Source organism: Haliotis asinina, chromosome 14, assembly GCF_037392515.1.
Source record: "Haliotis asinina isolate JCU_RB_2024 chromosome 14, JCU_Hal_asi_v2, whole genome shotgun sequence".
NCBI lineage: Eukaryota > Metazoa > Mollusca > Gastropoda > Lepetellida > Haliotidae > Haliotis > Haliotis asinina.
This window is the reverse complement of record NC_090293.1, coordinates 12,887,770-12,909,720: the sequence shown is the minus strand read 5'-3', so window position 1 is coordinate 12,909,720 and position 21,951 is coordinate 12,887,770. Positions and strand designations below refer to the sequence as shown.

General features: G+C 41.7%; 1 protein-coding gene and 1 long non-coding RNA gene across 2 annotated transcripts; one reads left to right on the top strand and one right to left on the bottom strand.

The window, feature by feature from the left end:
- Nucleotides 1-1,269: 1,269 nt before the first annotated feature.
- LOC137262116 (uncharacterized) lies at nt 1,270-21,338 on the bottom strand. Its single transcript, XR_010954887.1, has 2 exons — nt 21,162-21,338; nt 1,270-1,569 (listed from the first exon to the last, which is right to left on the bottom strand). It is a non-coding gene; the product is annotated as an uncharacterized lncRNA (long non-coding RNA).
- LOC137261987 (uncharacterized) lies at nt 12,909-19,668 on the top strand. Its single transcript, XM_067799791.1, has 3 exons — nt 12,909-12,953; nt 15,228-15,331; nt 16,090-19,668. Exons 2-3 carry the CDS (start codon nt 15,233-15,235, stop codon nt 17,011-17,013), a joined length of 1,023 nt encoding a protein of 340 aa, XP_067655892.1. The 5' UTR covers nt 12,909-12,953; nt 15,228-15,232; the 3' UTR covers nt 17,014-19,668.
- Nucleotides 21,339-21,951: the final 613 nt, after the last annotated feature.

Genomic DNA, 21,951 nt, shown 5'->3' with positions numbered 1-21,951 from the left:
AATGTTGTGTCCTCTGCCTGCAATGCGGTATTACTAAGGTAAACTGGTGCATAGGTTCCATTTGTAAAGATCGAAGCTCATTAAGTCATTGCCTGGATTGTCTGTTGCAGATTCGACAGTTGTCACATCGACGCCATGAAGTTAGCATTGCCACTTTAAACAAGTAAACAAACCTGTAAATCGATTCAAGGAATGATGTGTCTACTTCAGAAACTTGACTGCTTTACCATTATTTGTCTTCCAAACATATGTGTTTATGTTCAGAAAGGTCTGCCAACTATTACCAATATATTCTTTATAGAAAGATATTTTTGTGAATGATTATATATGTCTGATTGTCAAATACGGTGCTATAAACCGTTTTAGTTTTTCTCCTTGTTCGTTTCATTAGGGTGCGGCGGGGTAGACTAGTGGTTAAAGTGTTCACTCGTCACGTCGAAGTCCTTGGTTCGATTCCCCACATGTGCTCAAATGTGTGAAGACCCTTTTATCATAGATATTGGTAGAATATATCTTCATAAATTCAGGCAACTCTTTATTGGCTAGGCACCCTTGGCGAGCCACCTCCTCGTGGTGGATGCTGGGTAATGCTAAGAGCTCGCCGACACCCCCGTAGTGGACCCGGGGACATATTTGGTCCACCAACCCGTTTGCCGTGGGTTGCGGCCCTGTGTCGGTGGAGGAAGGGATCCTGGTGGTTAAGGGCAATGGAGGCTTGAAACCGTGTTCCTATTACTCAACACACCACTTTGGCCCTGACTTCACCTAGACGGGTGGTAGAACTGGCCCGGTTCTATGAATCGGCTGGTCATGTCATGCCCTGTGCATAGATAATGGTTTTTTTTTGCACACTCACTCACTGTTTGGGTCTGGGCTATTTCGACTTCTCATTTCCAAATTATCGATATATTTAATGCCTAGAGTCCTATGCCAGAAGGCGGTGGCTCACGGGCCAATCTAGTAATGTTGACCGCAGAATACTGTCTGTCTATGAATAATTGTTATGGGCAGAACCAGCCGAGCAATTAATTTATTAGACAAAGATGGCTATTCATGTCATATTTACTGGAGTATAGCATCCCCATATCCCTAGTGTTTGCATCTGGATAACAGTTGTTTGTTGACACTCGGTGGCGGGTGGGGAGTGGGGATGCTGAATACTATTTATTAACCATGTCAGAACACACTTCTGGTTCAATTCGAAGTGAAAAAAAGAGACACCTGGATTTTGATCATACACATGAACATGTTTCTCAAAACACAGACTCATGGGCTCGATTCCTATTTATTGAGGCGTCTGACTATGAACCAATGAAACTGAATACATTTGCCATATCCAAAGCAATTCAAGGAATTTTTGTGGCGAAGTTAAGAATGTTTCTCGTCTGCGTGGTGGTTCCCTTCTGGTTGAATGTGCACGGAGACAGCAGTCTTTGAATCTATTGTCAGTTACTAAATTTGCCAATGTTGAGGTTGCTGTGTCTGTGCACAGGACATTGAACTCTTGCCGTGGCATTGTCCGGGGCAGAGCTCACTGCCTCCTTGACATGTCTGAACAGGAAATTGCAGCTGAAAGTGAAAGTCAAGGTGTAACATCAGTTAAACGTTTCTCCACAAATAAAGATGGGATCATCCGGAAAACAAATATTTATCTGTTAACTTTTTCCCGGTCAACACTTCCTCAGTTTATCAAAGCTGCTTTATTTAATATCGGAGTGGAGATGTAGATCCCAAATCCACTACAATGTTATAACTGTCAACAATTTGGTCACGGCTCACACTCTTGTTCAAACTCTGTGGTATGTCACCGGTGTGGTGGCAGCCATGATGGATCAGACTGTGAAAATGATTTTCACTGTTCAAATTGTGGTGACAAACATATGTCCTCCTCAAAGATGTGTCCTCGGTGGCAAAGACAAGCTCAGATTATCAAGATCAAATGTCAAAACAATATTTCATCTGCTGAAGCAAAACATTTAATAGATAACCATTCGACACCTTCTTCAAGCGTCACATATGCAGCTGCTGCAGCACGCCCTGTCGCAGCTGCATCAATCATGTGCCAGACTGAAATGACATGGGTTAGGTCAGATCAGCCCGTCAACATCAGCACCCTTACTGCATCTACTACAAAAAAACACTTCGGAAACACCGACTCAAACTCAAAATGAACGTCGATGAGACAGACAGTCAGTCCGAGCTAACAACTAAGTAACCTGGCACTGCTCATATGTCACAGAAAGACAAGAAAAGATTAAAAAAACAGCAAAAGGCCAGGTCCCCTATTCCTTCTGAGGTACCTGTGCGTAACACTTTTGATCCTTTGGATATGGAGGTTACTCCCTCTACAAAGGATAACAGGAGGGATCTCTCTTCCTCCCGTTTTCGAGAGCGATCACCTATTGAACCACCGTGATTCCGTCTCCGAACTTGATCCAATGGAACTGCAGAGGACTTTAAGCCATCAGCAATATGTCTTCAGGAGACATATCTTAAACATAACGATGTTTTAAACTTACGTCAACACACTGGCTAACATTCATTTTCTCCTGAAGGGGACAAAGCAACTGGATGATCTAGGTCAGACAGGACATTATTCACAGTGCTATTCAGCTGAATACTTCTCTTCAAGCTGTTGCAGTCCGACTTACCTTGCACATTGCTCTTACTTTGTGCTCTTTACATGTATCTCCTTCATCAGCTCTTCGACAATCTGACCTTCAAAGTTTGTATGATCAACTGCCAAAGCCCTGCATCATCATGGGAGATCTCAATGGGCACAACCTCTATGGGTAGTACAAATACGAACAATAAGGGAAAAATTATTGAAGATTGTATTTCTGATAATAATTTATGTGTTTTTAATGATGATTCTCCTACGTAACTGCATCCAGCCACTGGATCATATTCTTCACTTGATCTAGCTCTCACAGTGTCAAACATTGACAATGAATTTGAATGGTCTGTTCATGATGACCTTTGTGGCAGCGATCACTTCCCTACTATCCTGAAAGCTATAAGACCTGATGATAACCCTCCTTTCTCACGTTGGAATTTTATGAAGGCAAACTGGCCTTTGTATAAACAGTTATGTGTTGAAAAAATAACACCAGACCACTTCAATAATGTAGCAGATCCCATCCAGATTTTTTCAACACAACTGAATGAAATTGCTGCTCAGGCAATTCCTAAGTCCTTTGCAACTCCTCATATTCGTAAACCATGGTTTATCGACGAATGCCAACAAGCAAGAAAACGTAGGAAGAAAGCCGAAGCATATTTTCGCAGACATCCTACTGTTCATAACTTTAACGATGTTAAAATTACTAGTGCCAAAGCACGACGTACGTATACGCAAAACAAACGCCAATCTTGGAGAAATTATGCATCAAAAATTAATTCACGCACGCCCATGTCTAAGGTGTGGAACATGGTTCAGCGAATAAAAGGTAAAGGCTCAAAATCTGTTGTTTACTATCTTAAGGAAGCGGACATTGCAAATAGAATTGGAGAAACACTTGCCAAAAATTCTTCCTCGGCAAATTATGTCCCTGACTTTCAGAGATATCAGAAACAACAGGAAAAGATAAAAGCTTACTTTGATTCCAATAATGGTGAAGACTAAAATGAAGTATGTTCAATACATGAGCTCCACACTGCTCTGAACCAAGCCCACGATACTGAAGCGGGTGATGACACTATTCATTATCAGATACTGAAACATTTGCCTGAATCATGCCTGGAGACGCTTTTAGATATATTTGACAAGATATGGACGTCTGGAAACTTTCCTCCTTAATGCAATTATCGTGCCAATACCCAAACCTGGCTGGGATCACACGGATCCATCAAATTACAGACCGATTTCTTTAACTAGCTGCGTCTGTAAAACCATGGAACGAATGGTAAATAACAGATTAATTTGGTATCTGGAAACCACTTACCTCATTACAAATATTCAGTGTGGTTTTTCGGAAGAATAGAAGTACTACTGATCATTTAGTACGTTTAGAATCCTTCGTCAAAATGCTATTATTACCAAACAACATGCAGTATCTATATTCTTTGATTTAGAAAAAGGCATATGACACTACTTGGAAGCATGGAATTTTAAAGGATTTACATGATTTTGGTTTGCCTGGTCGTTTGCCTCTTTTTATATCACAGTTTTTAACTGACAGGCAATTTCATGTCCGCGTGGGGTCAAAGGCCTGTTGGATCATTATAATCAGGATCAGAGTGTTCCACAAGGCAGTATTTTGTCTGTCACTTTAGTTAGTATTAAAATAGTCTTTCAAAGGTTTCAATAGATGGATCCCTTTTCGTGGACGATTTTAATATTTCTTGCCGTGATAAAAACATGCGAACTATTGAGAGACAGTTACAGATTTGCTTAAACAAAATTCATAAATGGTGTTTGGAAAACGGGTTTATATTTTCTAACAATAAAACAAATTGTATACATTTTTTATGAAATACAAACGCCATGAAGACCCCCAATTATCATTACATGGCACACCCGTCAAAGTCGTGAAGGAAGCTAAATTTCTTGGTCTCATCTTTGACTCGCATCTAACCTTTCTGCCACATATTAAGTATCTGAAGGCACTCGATTTGTTAAAAGTTGTGTCTAATTCAAAATGGGATGGGGACCAAACTTCCCTCCTTCATTTATATTGATCTCTGGTCCGATCGAAACCTGATTACGACTCCATTGTATATGGTGGGACCTGCAAAAGTAACCTAAAGCTCTGCATCCCCAAGGTCTGAGGCTTTGTCTTGGATCTTTCAGAACATCTCCCATTGACAGTCTCTACGTTGAGGCCGACGAGCCATCTTTAAAACTTCGCCGTATCAAATTGTCTTTACAATATATTACAAAGTTATATTCAAATGAATCTAATCCTGCTCATAACTGTGTTTTTAATCCTCTTTATGAGGATTTGTAAAATACAAAAAATCACTTGTTCCACCTCTTGGGATAAGAATCCAACAATATATTTCTGCTGCTGGCATCAGGTTAGAGAACATATCTCCTTCCCGTCTTCTTTCTTCTCCTCCTTGGCAATTAGTTAGGCCACAAGTTGACCTAACACTGGCAAAGTTTAAAAAATCAGAAACTAACGAATTACAATATAAACAAGAATACAATCAATTAAAAAGTAAATACAGTGCATACAAATCATTATTTACTGATGGGTCCAAGGATGGTGGCGCAGTTGCTTGTGAAACTATCATTGGATCGAGATCCAGATCTTCTAGATTATTGGATAACAGCTCTATTTTCACAGCAGAAGCACACGCAATTCTAACAGCTCTCAAATATGTTCAAAGACATCCTAAACATAAACAATATATTATCTTTTCCGACTCTCTTTCTTGTCTTCAGGCTATTAAAATATTTCTTGTAAACATCCACTTTTAATTGAAATTGTTGAGTTATGTAATGTTCTTGCTACTGGCCAATGTGGCATCGTCTTTTGTTGGTTACCCAACCATATAGGCATCTCTGGGAACAAAATGGCTGATCTTGCTGCCAAGGCAGCACTCAACAAATCGGTTACACCACTTCCTATTCCATACTCAGACTGTAAAGCCAGCATTAGAACTTAAATCCGTGATCTGATGCAGAAGAAGTGGGACACCCATGTAGGTATCAATAAATTACATGCAATAAAACCCTACACTGGTTACACCTGCTTGGGTTGTCAGTCCAGATTTGAAGAGGTCATTATGCGGCGCATAATGGTGAGGATCCTCCGTTTTGTATCCTTTGTGATGAAGTAATCACGGTCAAGCATGTCTTGCTTTACTGTATTGATTTTGCCATCATAAGAGATAAATATTTTAATGTCAAAACAATGAAGGATCTTTTTAATGTTAATTATCATTTAATTGTAATCATTGCCTTTTTAAAAGAAATAGAATTGTTAGATAAATTTTGAATAATATGTTTTGTAAATAGAGAAAGTTCGTATTTTAAACATGGTAGTATAAATTAGCAACTGCGATTGTTAGTGGCTGTACTCTCAAAGGGGATTAAAGTATCGTAAACTTATTGTCCCCCTGAGAGGGTACGTAAGTCCCAAAACCTTCAAAGTCAAATTTAAACTTACCAATTTTTTAAACGCAGAATTTTTGTCATTTTAATTTTGGCTACATTTCCCTGCAAATGCCAGCGGCTAAGGGGATGGTGTAAATCCAACTAGGGTCCATGCAGGTAGCAAAAGTAATGTAAGTCCCCTTGGTCCCTACTTTGGTGATCTACCTTCAGCTGTCGGTGATCTTTAGCCCATTTTTATATTATGTATTGTCCAAATTGTGCTGCTAGATTTAACTTCAGGAGCTAGTTTTAAATTCGAATTGTGATACTCTAGGTATTTTACCGTACTTTGAAGACGGATTCTATAATATATAGATATTCCCTACAATCATGTTTGTTCTCGTCACGACATTGGTTGAAATATTGCCGATGTGACGTTAAATTATAACTCACTCACTCATTCACTTTATTGGGCTACCGTTATTCACATTCATCATATTTCACCAATTCACACACCTGACACTTCAGACCCAATCTCCCCAAAACAGATGGTTGTACAGTGTACACAAGTTACAGCATCGAAGTTACAGATGGCACATTTGCACAATATTTCCACAGATATGAGCATGTGTTCACTTCTACAGACCACAGGTCATCTCGCCAAGTTTTATTATACAAACACAGTTCAACGTAACATGAGTACTATTGAGCTCAAGTTGTCATTTGTTGTAAGTCGACGTCTAGCTATTCGACACTACGTTCTTCTTCCCTACTAGCCGTGGATGGTTGTTCACCGTGCTCGTCCTCGGTGTCGACGGTAGTTGGAGGTATTGCTGCGATAGGAGTCTTCTTCTTCTTCTTCGTCTTTTGTTTCGTCGTTATGTCGCCGTGATTTCTTTTGCGATACACTGCTGTTGTTGTCGGCGGTTTCTTCGTCGTCGCGTGTTTGTTCGTGGCTGGTGGCGTCGGTGCTGCTGCTGTTGCCGTTGTTGTTGTCGTCGTCGTTGGTGGTGGGTTGTCCCGTGCGGTTCGTGTCGTGATTATTGTTGTTGTCGTTAGTGGTGTTGGTGCGGTCTTTTCGTGACAGTCTCTTCGACTGTAATATGCTGTGACGTAGAGCCACCATGACATGTGACAGGGCATTAGTCAGCGCGTACGTGATTTGGAACACGTCGTCGTCGTCGTCGTCATCGTCGTCCTTACGCGCGTGATGGTTCGACTGTTGAGACATGACCGTAGTAGCTACAGTACGTCGCCGCGCTGTAAGTGAATGGAGTGCTCGTAACTGGAGGCGAACGAGAGGGGATGGGTTTTAAAATAGTGAGAGACGAGCTATTGCCTGTTCGGACACATCAAGACGTATCGACGAATCGCGCGGTGTTGGTTTCGTAACCGTAAGGTACGGTATAGATCAATCTAGAGGTTACGGGGTCGGGAATAATGCGACGTTTTGTGTAACAGAACCCGTATTGTTTAGTTTGAACAACGGTGTGTATATCCAGCCCGCGCTTTAGTCCCGCCCTCTTGAGAAAATATGGGTACGTGACGCTTATCTTCTCACGTCTTTCAGACTTAAGCGCTGTGCTGACCAAGGCCTTGAAATTCAAAAGAGCCGAGGCGCGATAGTTCAAGGTGAAACCTCGTATTCTGCAAACTTCCTGCGGACCCTCTTTCGGGGGATGGTGTAATCTGTAAGCGTAATTTTTCGTTCCGCAGGTGACAAATTCGTCGATCCAGTTACTGTCCTCTGTTTCGTCAGTCCACTCGCCCAAAGAATCGCCGAACTCCAAACGGGGAAGCTCGCCATCTTTTTCCACGTATATGACCGAAGCCGTGTCAAAATACAGCACGTTTTCGCCTTGGGCCTCCAAGGCCTCGTACAGTTTCAAACGTGCTTGGGCCGTCACCCATGCGGCTATGGTAGGACTGTTGGCTGTATGGGGTATTCGGTGTGCTTCGGTGGGGGAGTAGGTGACAAGTAGAGTGTCGGGACTAATCAACACGTCTTTCAGTTCTACAGTCTTGTCGTGAAAGAGGTCGTAAAAATCTCGCTCGTTTTGATGTTCTGGCACTGGGTCTTGTCATTAGACACTGACCAAACTTGCCCCAGTGACTGTTCATCATAAACTTGGCTATGGCGCGCATTCCTTCCTTTTGGAAAACTCTCTCGACTAAACGCGCCTTTGTATCATCCGTTTTGCACTCCTCAGGATAGCCGCTGTCGATAGTTGTCGACGTATTCAGCAAACAACCCCGAGGTGCCGACTTCTCTGTCATAAACCTCGAACCGAGAAAAGTGTCATGTGGAGAAATTACGTCTGACCACATTGGCCAGTTCTCGAACCGCTTTCTGTACTTCCACGGTGGTGTACGTACCCACCCACGATCTCTGGTCGTCGGTATGCTGACACGCGTTGTTGGCATGCGTTTCGGCACACGTTCGACAGAGTGGGAATTAAAGCGTCCCATTAGCGCGGTATGGTAGGAGAGGATGATAGAGTCGTCGAGGGGGAAGGATGTCGCATTTGATGAGTCCATCTAATTCGAACAACTCGCCTATAATGTGAGTGAGTGGGTTTAGTTTTCAGCACTCAGCAATATTCCAGCTATGTGGCGGCGGGCTGTAAATAATCGAGTCTGGACCAGACTATCCAGTGATCAACAACATGAGCATCGATCTGCGCAATTGGGAACCGAGGACATGTGTCAACCAAGTCAGCGAGCCTGACCACCCGATCCCGTTAATCACATCTTACGACAAGCTGAGTCGCCTTCTATGGCAAGCATGTGTTGCTGAAGGCCTGTTCTACTTCAGGACCTTCACGGGTTCTCGCCTATAGAGGGATTGTGTAACACTCGAGGGTGAAATATGGGAAAACGACCCCTTTTACACATGTACGGGTACAGCGAGCATACGTCGGCGTGCCGTATTTTTTCTCCCTCGCCACACTTTTTATGCAAATGAATACCATTCGTTCGATCCCCTTAAAATGCGTCCAGAGGCTGGAGAGGCGTGACAGCTTCATCGGGTAATATGTCTTCCCTGGGTCTGCCGACTCTGTATTGACACTCCCATACGGTATGTATGGCTGACACTTGTGGGTGTTCTCGTGAAAGACCTAAACGGTACATGGTACGATCATGTCTGTCTGCCAGAGTAGTACCTGAACCGTAGTGTGCTTTGACATTTCGCTTATGCGGAAAACATGTCGCATAACCATGCCAGAAGCATCCCAGGAATTCGTACTCTACCTTGCTGAGCGGATCGTACGCGTCTACCTTGAAGGTATGTCGCCTCTTCTCGGTCGACGAACTAGAATCGTCGACGACTAATAGAAGCGATTTTCACCTTCCACCACATGGTATGGAGCGTACTCGACTGTGACTACAATGAGGTCATGCCCTATTAACCTTCGAGGCCGATGGGTAAATAAGAGCACGCACTTGACCACAACCAGACCACTCTGTCTACAGCTCTTTGTGCAGTAAGGCGTGCTAGTTTCTTGCCACCACGACCATTTACCAGAGAACCATCATGGCTTCAAGCAATGTGAGTGATTCTGCTACAGTTTTGTACTGCTTGAAATGTCCCCAGAAGACTGACCACGTATTTGATAACTGCCCGCAGGCTGTGTGCGGGAACAGGTGTGGGGAGACGGGACACTGGGGCAAATACTGTCCCATGCCCTGCACCGTGTGTAACAAGAGAGGACGTTATAGGAGGATATGTCCTTCCCTGGCATCTCCTATGTCGTCACCACCACCAACTCCCACTACTCCGACAGCTCCTATTTACGGGAGCTGTTATAGGTGCGGGGACTCCAGTCACTGGTACCCAAACTGTCCATCGATCAGTTGTTACAACTGTGGAGGGAGCGGTCATTATGCCCGCACCTGTACACTGACCACTCCATCCACGAAGAAAAGGATGAAAACGGCGACTACTTCAGTAGATGTCTGGTAGGGTGAGGAAGATATGGTAATACCCGTAGAGGTTGTGCAACCTGCGTCGGTAGTAAGGAGAAGACCGCCAACGCGAGCACGCAGACACAACATGCAGCGAAACAGATGACCGACGCTACCACCCAGACAGGATGTGCATCAAAATGTGTGGACGCGAGCAGCCAGACCACGGGGCTAACAGTGTGTAGCCTGCGTTACAGGGATATGACTGGACTGTCCCACGGTGGGTGTGGGAACTTGGGGTGGCTATCCCCATAAACAGAACCATACCTGCAGGAGAAGAGGAGGAGGGGGACGAGGGGGACGAGGGAGATCTTAGTCCCTACGAACCTAGACTGCTGGATGGTTCTGATGAGGACTGCGACTCCCGTTTAATGGACGAACGGCAAACTCGCCGCTGTACATGATGATGATGATGATGATGATGATGATGATGATGATGATGATGAAGAAGAAAAGCATGGACAGCGGCTGCCGTGGAATGAGGGGGGGGGGGGGGGGGACGACAGTATGTCCTTAATAACTCTCCTGCCACCAACACCATATCCGTGACCGCCGAGGTGCATAGAGATGGCGGGACACCAACCCGACGTCCCCGGACTCGTGGTGGTAGGAGAGGCCGCTTGACGTTTTGAAATGTAGATATTTCATGCTATATTGTGTTTTATGTTTTATAGAATGTTGTATTATTTTGTTTTTTATGTTGTATATAATGATACATATGTTGCATTTTATGCTTGTTTTAAAATGTTTTTTTTTATATCATCCACATATAGTCAGTGTTCATTCGCGAATTATTAGAAATGTGGGCTCACCATACTACTGTATCTCTGAGCACCAGTGGCACAAGAACATGAAGAATGTTGTGTCCTCTGCCTGCAAACGGGAGCATAGGTTCCCTGATTTAGGTAATGCAAATTCCATTTGTAAAGATCGAAGATCATTAAGTCATTGCCTGGATTGTCTTTTCCAGATTCGATGTTGTCACATCGACGCTATAGGAAACTTCAGCTAACATGATACAGAACCGCACTGATACACAAGGCTACACAGTTACTTTCCATACATGATACATGACCGTACTGGTACACGCAAGTAACACAGTGCACTGTACTGTACATTTCAGTTGTGAGATTTACATATAAGCAGTGTGAGAATTTCCAATTTTTGCTTGCCAGTCGGGCTAGCTAGTCGGGCTAGCTAGTCATGGAAGTAATTTTTTTGTACACTGCACATGAGTACTACGACCCGCGAAGGTCCCGGGGTAGAATAGGCCTTCAGCAACACATGCTTGCCATAGAAGGCGACTCAGCTTGTCGTAAGAGGCAAACTAACGGGATCGGGTGGTCAGGCTCGCTGACTTGATTGACACATGTCATTGGTTCCCAGTTGCGCAGATCGATGCTCATGTTGTTGATCACTGGATTGTCTGGTCCAGACTCGATTATTTACAGCCCGCCGCCATATAGCTGGAATATTGCTGACTGCGGCGTAAAACTAAACTCACTCACTCACTCACATGAGTACTACTGCTTTTGAGAATTCACCACGCCACATGACTATCTGTACATTTAAAGTAAAGCAATACACAATGATACATATTAACAAAGAATTCACAAATTCTCCTCACGTCATGAGATCAAACTAGCTCCTTCATCAATTATACCAGGCTACTCTCTCATGACTGCACTTATTACGCCCGATATTCACCTTGTGTAGTCATATTTCCCGAGCTTCCTGTTCTGCACTCGGCTCAGCTTGCATTATCCTGTTTGCCTTTCGCGCCATCCTACGTCAACCCAACTATACTTTAACATGATATATACAGTCAAAACAAATTACAATGTGATCTTGACACTGAGGATGGGTCAGACTGCAGATCTGAGTGAGTGTGTGAGTTTATTTTTACGCCGCGCTCAGCAGTATTCAAGCTATATGGTGGCGGTCCGTAAGTAATCGAGTCGGGTCCAGACAGCATGGGTTACGACAAGCATAGGTTACCGAAGTTCATAATTATTCTAACCCAGATTTCCAGTTTTTGTCAATTTACGTGGCTTTTGAATCTACACACAGACGCATGCACGCTCGTGTGCATGCACACACACACACACACACACACACAAAGAGAGAGAGAGAGAGAGAGAGAGAGAGAGAGAGAGAGAGAGAGAGAGAGAGCTTCATATTTAAGACCAGCCAACTTCCCTCGGGGGTAGGAGTCGGTTGGATTACTGTTCTGTTCCACGCACTGCATGTACACATGATGCTAATGTCTCTCAGAAAGTGTCTCCACAACTGACTGGCGGACATCATTGTGCCAAGTTGCCCGAATGTTGGGTAAATCAAAAAGTGTAATTTCACGCCTGTGGGACAAGTACCGTCAAACGGGTGGGGTTGCATTGAGAGCTGGGCGTGGTAGACCAAACTCAACGATACCAAGACATGAATTTGGTGTTCCGACTAACCCCTCCATATAGCGGGAATGTTGGTGAGTGCAGTATAAAAGTTAAGTTAACTCAATCACTCAGACTAACCACAAGTATATCAAATGTTAAAAGTTAGTTAGTGGTTACAAAAGTGCTAAATACAATTAACTGTTTATTCGATCTTTAAGAAACTTTATTCATGACCCAGAAAGGAATTGCATAACAAGAGGGAAACTGGCATATATTTTACCAGTAAACCTTTCCTCGTTAATCCACTGTCGTGAGTCTATTTGACATTTTATAAAGACCATTCGGTGGAATTCCCTGTAGTATTTCGATTACTCCGAAAACAAATTTACACGCATTGTGGTCAAAGCACGAGCGTCACTTTAGGAGGGACATGCTCAGAATTGTCAGTCATTCAAGTAAACGCAGCACTGACGCGACTAACACATTTGTGGAGGCATAAAAGAGTTGCTTCCCCTTGTTAAAACCGAAACAAGGAAGAAAAAGAAAGCACGCAGGTAAATATGTATCCTTGTACAGGTCCTTAGACTTGAAAATACTTTTCATATGTGTGCATACCTTATGTACACACTAAATGGTAACTGTGACCACATTTCAAACATTCTGTAATGGGCATGTAATGTATACAGAGACGGTCCATTTAGCTCCCTAAGCTCCGAAAACGTTGAACTCCTAGAATGTCTTCTGCGCAGGCACACAGACGATTAACTGTCCACATCTGTTGTCCATTGTCTATCTGTTCCACAGTTTGTCGGTCATACACACTGTCCTGATATGTCACAGGAACGCTGAGTTGATATAGTTGATCTTACGGGGTATGAAGACTTTCATATGTAGCATGAAGACCGCATTACGTGGATCAGAAGAATCTTGACTTATCTCCCTTGACTCGGGATTCGGTTAGCAATTGTATTGAGTATCACTGTTCAAACGTACATCTTGACAATGACTCGCCGATCCAAAAGTTGTCCAGTCCTTGTTAAAAGAAGTCCCTGAGGTTGTTCCGCAAGATAATTTTGAAACGTTATATCGAGATCTCAAAATCTGCATACTACAAAATAATACGGAAATAAACCGAGAAATGAAACGCCGTGTGAAGTATGTTTACATTATTATCCCAATTACGAGTAAGAGCCTAACGTCACACGCACGCACAGTTTTGACTTCAGTTTTGAGCTCTTGTATATTTTATTGTGATCTGTACAAATATGCACTGGATACTGAACAGAATGAAACGGGCATATAAGCAGAATGATATACTACACAATAGGCGGTTCCAGGAACTTTCAAAGGTGTTCGAATGGATCGAACCATCTGACCTCTCATGGGTGACGTTATATCGGCATTAGGAACGGACATTTCCTTAACTTAATATGGTTCTATGTACCTGCTATTTTCCAGCATTTAGTGCACGTGTTCCAAGCGTACAGATACTTCCCGCTTTAATATCCAAAATCTTAAACAAACCCATTCCACCCCATATAATATGACTGATTACAGTTCCACACTAACTCAATAGAGATTTGTTGAATATAATGCTGATTAGTTCCCCTAGAAACTTTGTACTGTTAAATATTCCAAACTCCTGTACAGTGTGGTTTTGGCTATAGTGGATACTTCTAATGCATGGATATTCCGAGACAAGTTGCACATGCAGTTTATGGAATATCACCTTCTGTAAAGTTTAGCTCTGTTTTGTTTGTGAAAACAACAGTTCTATATACGATTAGTTTCAATGCTCCATAGAATCACTCAAGATGGCCTATATGCGTTTCTAAGCAGAAATAGTACTCGGTACGATGTCATCAGCAAATAGGTAACAATGCTAATTTGACGAAGTTGGGGTTTAATTTAGTTTCACAGTTATCGTATGTAGTTGTGAAAATGAATCAATGAAGAATTTAAATAAAAAGAGACATAGTTTACTGCCTTGTCTAACACCGTGGTCAATGGTGAGTGTTTAAGTCAGCTCTTCCCTGCTTCATGCACAAGTTTTTCATTTGCTTATATGTATTTCTGTAAGTCCCCTTTGTCCCTAGTGCGGTGATCTACCTTCCGTTGTTGGCGATCTATAGCCTATTTTTATATTGTGTTATCCCCTATCGCTAAATATTTTAGAATTCATTTCTAGTTTTACTTGTATATCTGTGATATTCTAGTCATTTTACTGTCCTTTGATGACAGGATTATATAATCAATCTTTCATTATTGTTACTCTTTATATTGTTTTAGTCACGATGTGGCTGAAATATTGCCAAAGTGACTTTAAATTTTAACTCACTCACTCACTTTTATGTATTTTAACACAATTAAATAAGCTGTAGATAATCCAAAAAATGACTGATGTGATTAGACTTCCATTGAAACAGGACGATTTTGAATGTATATGTTTTAGCAAAATGACCATGTTCTGGGATGCCTTATTACATAATCTCTCTCACTACATTATGTCAGGCACTGGGTAGCCGAATGGTGAAAACGTTCGCTCGTCTCGGGTTCGATTCCCCACTTGGGTACAATTTGTGAAGCTAATCTCGTGTCCACAGCATTGATATTGCTGGAATGTTGTTAAAAGCGGCGTACAACTAAATTCACTCGCTCCACTAAATTCACTATGCTTAATATCTCGTGAAAGTGGGAATGGCCACTCACATAATGTCACATGACTTGTGTAAGTACTCCAACAATGGGACGATGGATGTCAGACCTTGGTTTGCGTCGGTACCCAAACAGCATTTAATACAAAAGATCAACCATTGTTTTCTGTTTAGGAATCATGGAAGTCCTTTATAGAGACACACCAAGCCGTTATCAACCTTTGAAGCTAGGCGACTGTCCGCATGGCGTGCCGATGGTCAAGAACCCTGTTTCGGAGGTACGAGTGCTAATACGAGACGTTTTAATCCATGCAAAATGGTGTTTCCTTTCAGCAGTTCTGAAATATTGCTTTTCAATACTGTCAAATAACACTCATGTTACCTTGACCACTGCTGTGTGGTTGTCTTTTATGTTTAAAACATCCCACAAGAGGCACTATGCTTGTGGTCAGGCTTGCTGACTTGCTTGGCACATGTCATCGGTTCTCAAGTATGTCTTTGTGGTCATAGTTGTGGCCATATATATAGTTATAGTTAGCCACTATAGTTAGCCGATCGAGTATCTCTTGGCTGTAATAGTTAACCGATCTTGCCTGACTTGGAACCATGCTGGGGCCTGGGTTAACTTCAGCACCCATCAACCCATGTTTTGTCAAAAAGGGATTTGTTTGGATTATGTTTCAGACTGTTATCTTGGCTCCTAGTTCGAGGTCTTATGTTTGAGAGGTGGGACATTGCTCAGGGGTACTTCTGTGGCCTAAGTTGTCCAGACTGGATTATTCACAAGCTTTCATTTCCAAACTGGCATGCGCGAATAAGAGGCTCAATCGTACCCTGTCACACATACTCAACCCGATCAATAGAAGACCGTACAGGAAACATATGATTCGAAACACACAAGGGGAAATTCGTTAGAACAAAAGAATGAAGAAATATTAATCTGACAACAGGTAAAGTTGTCATGAAAACATGCAAAAAGATCTTTTGCTTTACACAGTGACGAAGGCGTTGAATGTTGATAGATGTTTTTTTTCAGGATTTTGCTGAGAGTCCATATCTCTACTGTAGCTACCAACGGGAGGCTGGAAAAGACCTCAGCAGTCACTCACGGGATCTAGAGGCCTCGGCTAAGGTATCAGTTCTCTGGGGGCTTGCAGAGGCCTCGGTGTCTTACAACCAACACGACACTTCGAACAGAAGCAACAACTCTCTCACTCTGAGAAGCATTTTCAGGATACAGAAAGGTACTCTTTCACTGCAGCCTCCCACCGCGTTCAACGAAAAACGTTGCAAGGAAGACATCTGCCAAAAAGAAACATACTATGCCAGTGCTATTTGTATTGGAGGAGAAGCCTCTCTCACTGTCCAACTGGACACAGAGCAGGATTCAAGCAGTTCTACATCCGGAACAGAAGGTGAGGTATCTGTGTTCGGCCCATCCTTCAGTAAGGACATTCGGTCGTACGCCAGATCCTATTCGGGTACTTGTACACTGTATGCGGAATACTGTTCACCATTCAATAAGGAACCACAGGTGTTGAAACGTACCTTAACCTCAATAGCAGACACTGAAGATTGCATTAAGAAGGTTGAGGAGTTGGAACAAGAGCTAGGACTGTTTGCTGAGAAGGTTCGCGAGTCGGCCATCACTGATCTGCAGTACAAGTATATATTTAGGTCATCCAAATCTCCTTCACCTGGGCTAAACATGATCGACTCGAGGATGAAAGCGGAGACCATATTGAAGGAGCTGCTGGGTGTCCTGGAAGAAGCTGACCATGGACCAGGTCCCTTGAGTCCTGAGTTGCGGGAGTTCAAGTCTGGTGTGAAAGCAATGGTGGAACGTCTTAAAACCATGATGCATTCACTTGATGTTGATTTGGAGGAGGTGAATAGTCTATATGGAGAACATGCCCCGAACTATTACAGAAGGAAGCTGAAACGTCTGAAGTCCGGCTGAAGTCCATCGGTCTATTTCAGCCTTAATTACATACACAGACTCACGAAATTTGACCTTGTAAACATGCTTCGGAACGGAGTGTACCACCACACTTAACATAATATGACATACTTACATTCTTCAGCATAGACTTACTGTAGTTACACTTACATTCTTCAGCATAGACTTACTGTAGTTACACTTACATTCTTCAGCATAGACTTACTGTAGTTACACTTACATTCTTCAGCACAGACTTACTGTAGTTACACTTACATTCTTCAGCACAGACTTACAGTAGTTACACTTACATTCTTCAGCACAGACTTACTGTAGTTACACTTACATTCTTCAGCACAGACTTACTGTAGTTACACTTACATTCTTCAGCACAGACTTACAGTAGTTACACTTACATTCTTCAGCACAGACTTACTGTAGTTACACTTACATTCTTCAGCATAGACTTACTGTAGTTACACTTACATTCTTCAGCACAGACTTACTGTAGTTACACTTACATTCTTCAGCACAGGCTTACTGTAGTTACACTTACATTCTTCAGCATAGACTTACTGTAGTTACACTTACATTCTTCAGCACAGACTTACTGTAGTTACACTTACATTCTTCAGCACAGACTTATTGCTGGCGAACTCACAGCTTTGACACAGATTTACTGTAGTCGTGTTTACACACCCAGCCTAGACGCAGTCAAGTCGCAGTTAGATGCTTCAGCATAGACTTACTTTACTCACACTTACGTGCTTCAGCATAAAAATTCGCACGTACAAACTTTAGCATAGTCTTCCTCAAGTCACAGTTACATGCTTAACTTAGACTTGCTGTCGTTGCACATCCAAATTGAAGACTACTTTATGAAAGTTGCACTTACATTGTTTACATAGCTCAGACGGTCCTAACCTACCCTCTAGGACATGACGTAAAGGCTGTTCACACTCTCACACGGTGCCGAGATACCGGGTGGACTTTATACATTATAGGACCATTTGAATAGTGTGTGGCACGTAAATTTGAGGCGTGAGCATAGAAAAATAAATTATCTGCCGACCCATGCTCCGTGCATGCTATCGACGCTGTCTTCTAGAGATACGTCACTGACCGCACCACATAGCCACGTCCATTGCTGGTGATGATCAAGTTTGCTAGGAAAAGGCAACGTTGATCACTTATAAGGGGAGGCAACTCCACAAGGACTGCCCGCAGTGATGGCGGGCGACAGTGAAATGATTTTACTGGCGCTTTGCTCAGATAAATTATAACTGACATTTAATAAAAACTTTTGTAATGGTTAGCTGAGGTGTGATCCTGGGAGACCCTGCATGAGACATCGAGACAGAAACGCGTTTTTCCGTTTCTCATGTTCATGCGTGTGAAACAGTTTCGTCTTGGTTCCTTCTTGTCTGGAAGGTTAAAATCTTACCTAAATATTCGAACAGCGAAAGAAACGCAATGAATTTCCTTTGCTGTTCACTAGATATGTATTACCTACGTATAAAGACTAACACCGTTCTCTTATTTATCACGAGACCATTTTCTTAGACGATTTGGTTTACTGATATTTATCCGGGTACCAGAAATTGTGACGAGTTCAACACATTAATATTTTAATTCAAGGTTGTGTTCTGGTCACTTGCGGGCTTGAATTCATGCAGTATTGCCAGATGGAAAGAATATGTGTCTGGAAATAAAATTATAATGCTGATAGGTTACAACATTTTCATGTAAAAGCGTCTAACAACCCTTCAGTATGCATATAGACAATGTATACTTGATATGTATTGATACAACTCGGCTCATCGGGTATTGTATATATGTATCAGTATACCTGCCACTTTGGTGCACTTTACTTCACATTAATCAGAATTAAGATAATAATGGAGTTTGTTTCTAAAAGCATGCACAACTTCCTATTCGACACTGGTTTTCACAGAAAAAGCTTAAAATCCGATATCCGACAAGCTGTTTGTGTTGGTTCCGCCCTTTGTTCTTTGCTGGTTTATATTTTGGCAAGACAGGGAAGGAAACGTTCCTAGGTTTGTGAATAACGGGATTTATGAACCCACTGAACACACTGAACATACTGTGCTCTCTCATCCACCTTAGATCCATCACTGACTTCGGTTTACACAAATCCATTGCTACATCAGTACACCTATTGCAGTGGGTGCATCTCTTAATGCCGAAAAGTCAGTTAAAAGACAGATGAGTGTCATGATTGAATGGATGGCCTATTTATTCATATCTTTGAAGACAGTTTCTCTTTGTCAACGTGTATGAGGTAGTTGAGGGAGATTATTTCAATTCCACATATTAATGTGAAGAAAATGTGGGACATTTTAATGTGAAAACATGTGCCGCTTTAATTGAGAATTGAAATGTTTTGCTGAAAACACGTTTTTTTATGTGATCATTACATGCTGTGTAATAATATGAGGATAATGTAGTGATTTGAAATGCCTTTTACTTATAATCAATACAGCATTGTACATCTTTTCGTGTTTTTACATTTTATTGCGAAGATATTTTGCCGCAGCTTATATATGTATATGATTTTAATGTTGATTTGCTGTGGCGAGTTGCCTAGTGGTTAAAGCGTTCGTTTGTCACGCCAAAGACTGGGGTTCGATTTCAATAAATACCGTGTAAAACCTTGCTTAAATCCTTGTTTCGCCCTAGGTACTGTTGGATGTTTGGTCAGCCATAGTTTGATGTAAGACAACGTTACAAGACTTCCTTTACTCCCTGTTTACACAAGTGATTTATACTAATCCTGTCTACATATTCTAAACTCATTTCTTCGAGTCTCTTCCACACATTCCTCCAAGATGATCGTGTCTTTCTGTCTGTTTTGATTTTCGTTCCTACATAAATATACGTGACGAAAGATACCTAACATGATGTATAGATAAAGTAGGTTTTTTTTACTGGAGGTTTTGGATGAGGTGCCCTTACGGGCTTCTTTAGGCTTAATTTCGGTCCCACCCCTCAATAAAAAACAGCGAGGGTGTGGGACGAGCCATTCCTGGAGTTGAGTTTTTTGAGCAGTATTAGCATTCCGGAGAATTACTCTGAAATACGTTTTGATTTATTTATTTATTTATTTATTTATTTATTGTTTGTATTTTTATAAAAACAGTCGTCTCTGTGAAAGTTGAAAAGGGACATTTGAATGAAACATGGAATTCATGAGCATTTTAAGATGTAGCGCATATCATGGTGTTTACATTAATGAAATTCTAGACAATAGAGGCACATTAAAAAATAATATTGAATAACATATGCTTAGATTGTCTCGCGTACTTTATTATAGCCCTGTGGACTGAAAGTATAGGATGGTAGCGCCCAGTAGTGCAGCAGGGGAAAATGTGTCACCATTCGAATTCCCGAACACTGTACTTCTGAGACTTTGCCTAATAGTACAAGATTACTCAACAGGTGGCTGTTGATTTTGGGACATGAGAGAAGCAAGAGTTACTTCCCTTATACCGCCCTGTATATATTGTTTGGGAACCCGTGACGCCAAGAGTTCATTTAGATACATAAAAGTGATGACGAAATCCAGATATATGATTCTTTTTTTAGTTGCGCGCCCAAGCTAAAGAAGCGAAAAGATTTGTGATCAGAAAATCACAGGATCGTTATGTGCACTCCAGACACCCCTCCTCCAGGACAATTATTGTTAGTATATTCGCTTACAAACTGACTTCCCCATCTTTATTGACATACAGTAATTCTATTTTATCACACTATTGGGAAAGTATAAGAAATAATTAGACTGTCTTGTCATTAACAGACATCTGAAACACTTAATTAAAGTAACATTATTCTACGAAGATGTATAATGTGTACCTTGTCAGAGCCAGGATGTACATACAGTGAATGACTGTGTGGGCTTGTGTAGTCTTGATTTAAAGGAATCAATGACGGTTGTATATATGGCCCGGAGACAAACAAACCCAAAATGGTTTAATATGAGGTGCAATTGCAAGTTACGTATATATGCACTGCTAAGTTTATAAAGGAAATGCTTGTTTAATTCTATCATCATGAAGGTGATTGTATTCCTCCATTCCATATATGGATGTAGAAGAAATGCAAATGACATATAAAATATACACAAAAGTTACATTACGAATTTTACTTACCTCACACATAAATGTCGTCTTCTGATTGGCAGAGCGTTCTTCTGTTATTTTCAATTTACCCTGCTTACAAGCGAGGTACATTGCAATGTACACGGTTCCCAAGAGCAACTCATTCGGGCTGAGGGAACATCGAGGGTACCTCTACCCATGCCCCCTCATGACCAGTGAACAACGTATAACGTATATACGGCCTCAGTCCCCCCCTCCCCCCCCCCCCCCCCCCCTTTAGCTCTCTGTTGTTACAAGCCACAAATTAGCAGCTCCAGCCCCTCGCCTAGCTGTTCTGTTAGGTGCACTCACTCCATTGTAACAACTGTGGGCTAGAGGGGTGGAGTCGTACATACAATTAGATACTGCAATATATATTAACTTGTATACGTTTTATTATCAATGTGAATAATTAATTTCTTAATGTTACCATTGTAACGATGGCAAACAGCAGTATGAAGTAACTAATTAGATACTGGACTATTGCATACTTTATCATCAGTTGAGTTTAACATGGATTGAAATAAATACTTCACTATTTAATTATGTTGAAACACGTTACCCTTTATGTAATAGTTAATGTCTCGATGTCAACATTGTGTTACGACGACAAAGCTCATGATCAAATAGTGCTAGGCAACTAATTCATCATTTGAGATTCATTTAAGTTTCATTTGCATTCAAATGAAGATTTAAAATACTTTCTTATATACTTGTGGTAACACTACATACCCTCTCTTACCTTCAGTCACTATTGTATTCAGTATTATGGTCGCATACAAAATTAACAAATGAAATACAT

Excerpts from the sequence above, each read along its gene's own strand:
- LOC137261987 (XM_067799791.1), top strand. The coding sequence starts at position 15,233 with ATGGAAGTCCTTTATAGAGACACACCAAGCCGTTATCAACCTTTGAAG. Across the intron at positions 15,332-16,089 it reads TCAAGAACCCTGTTTCGGAG|GATTTTGCTGAGAGTCCATA; the intron begins GTACGAGTGCTA and ends GTTTTTTTTCAG.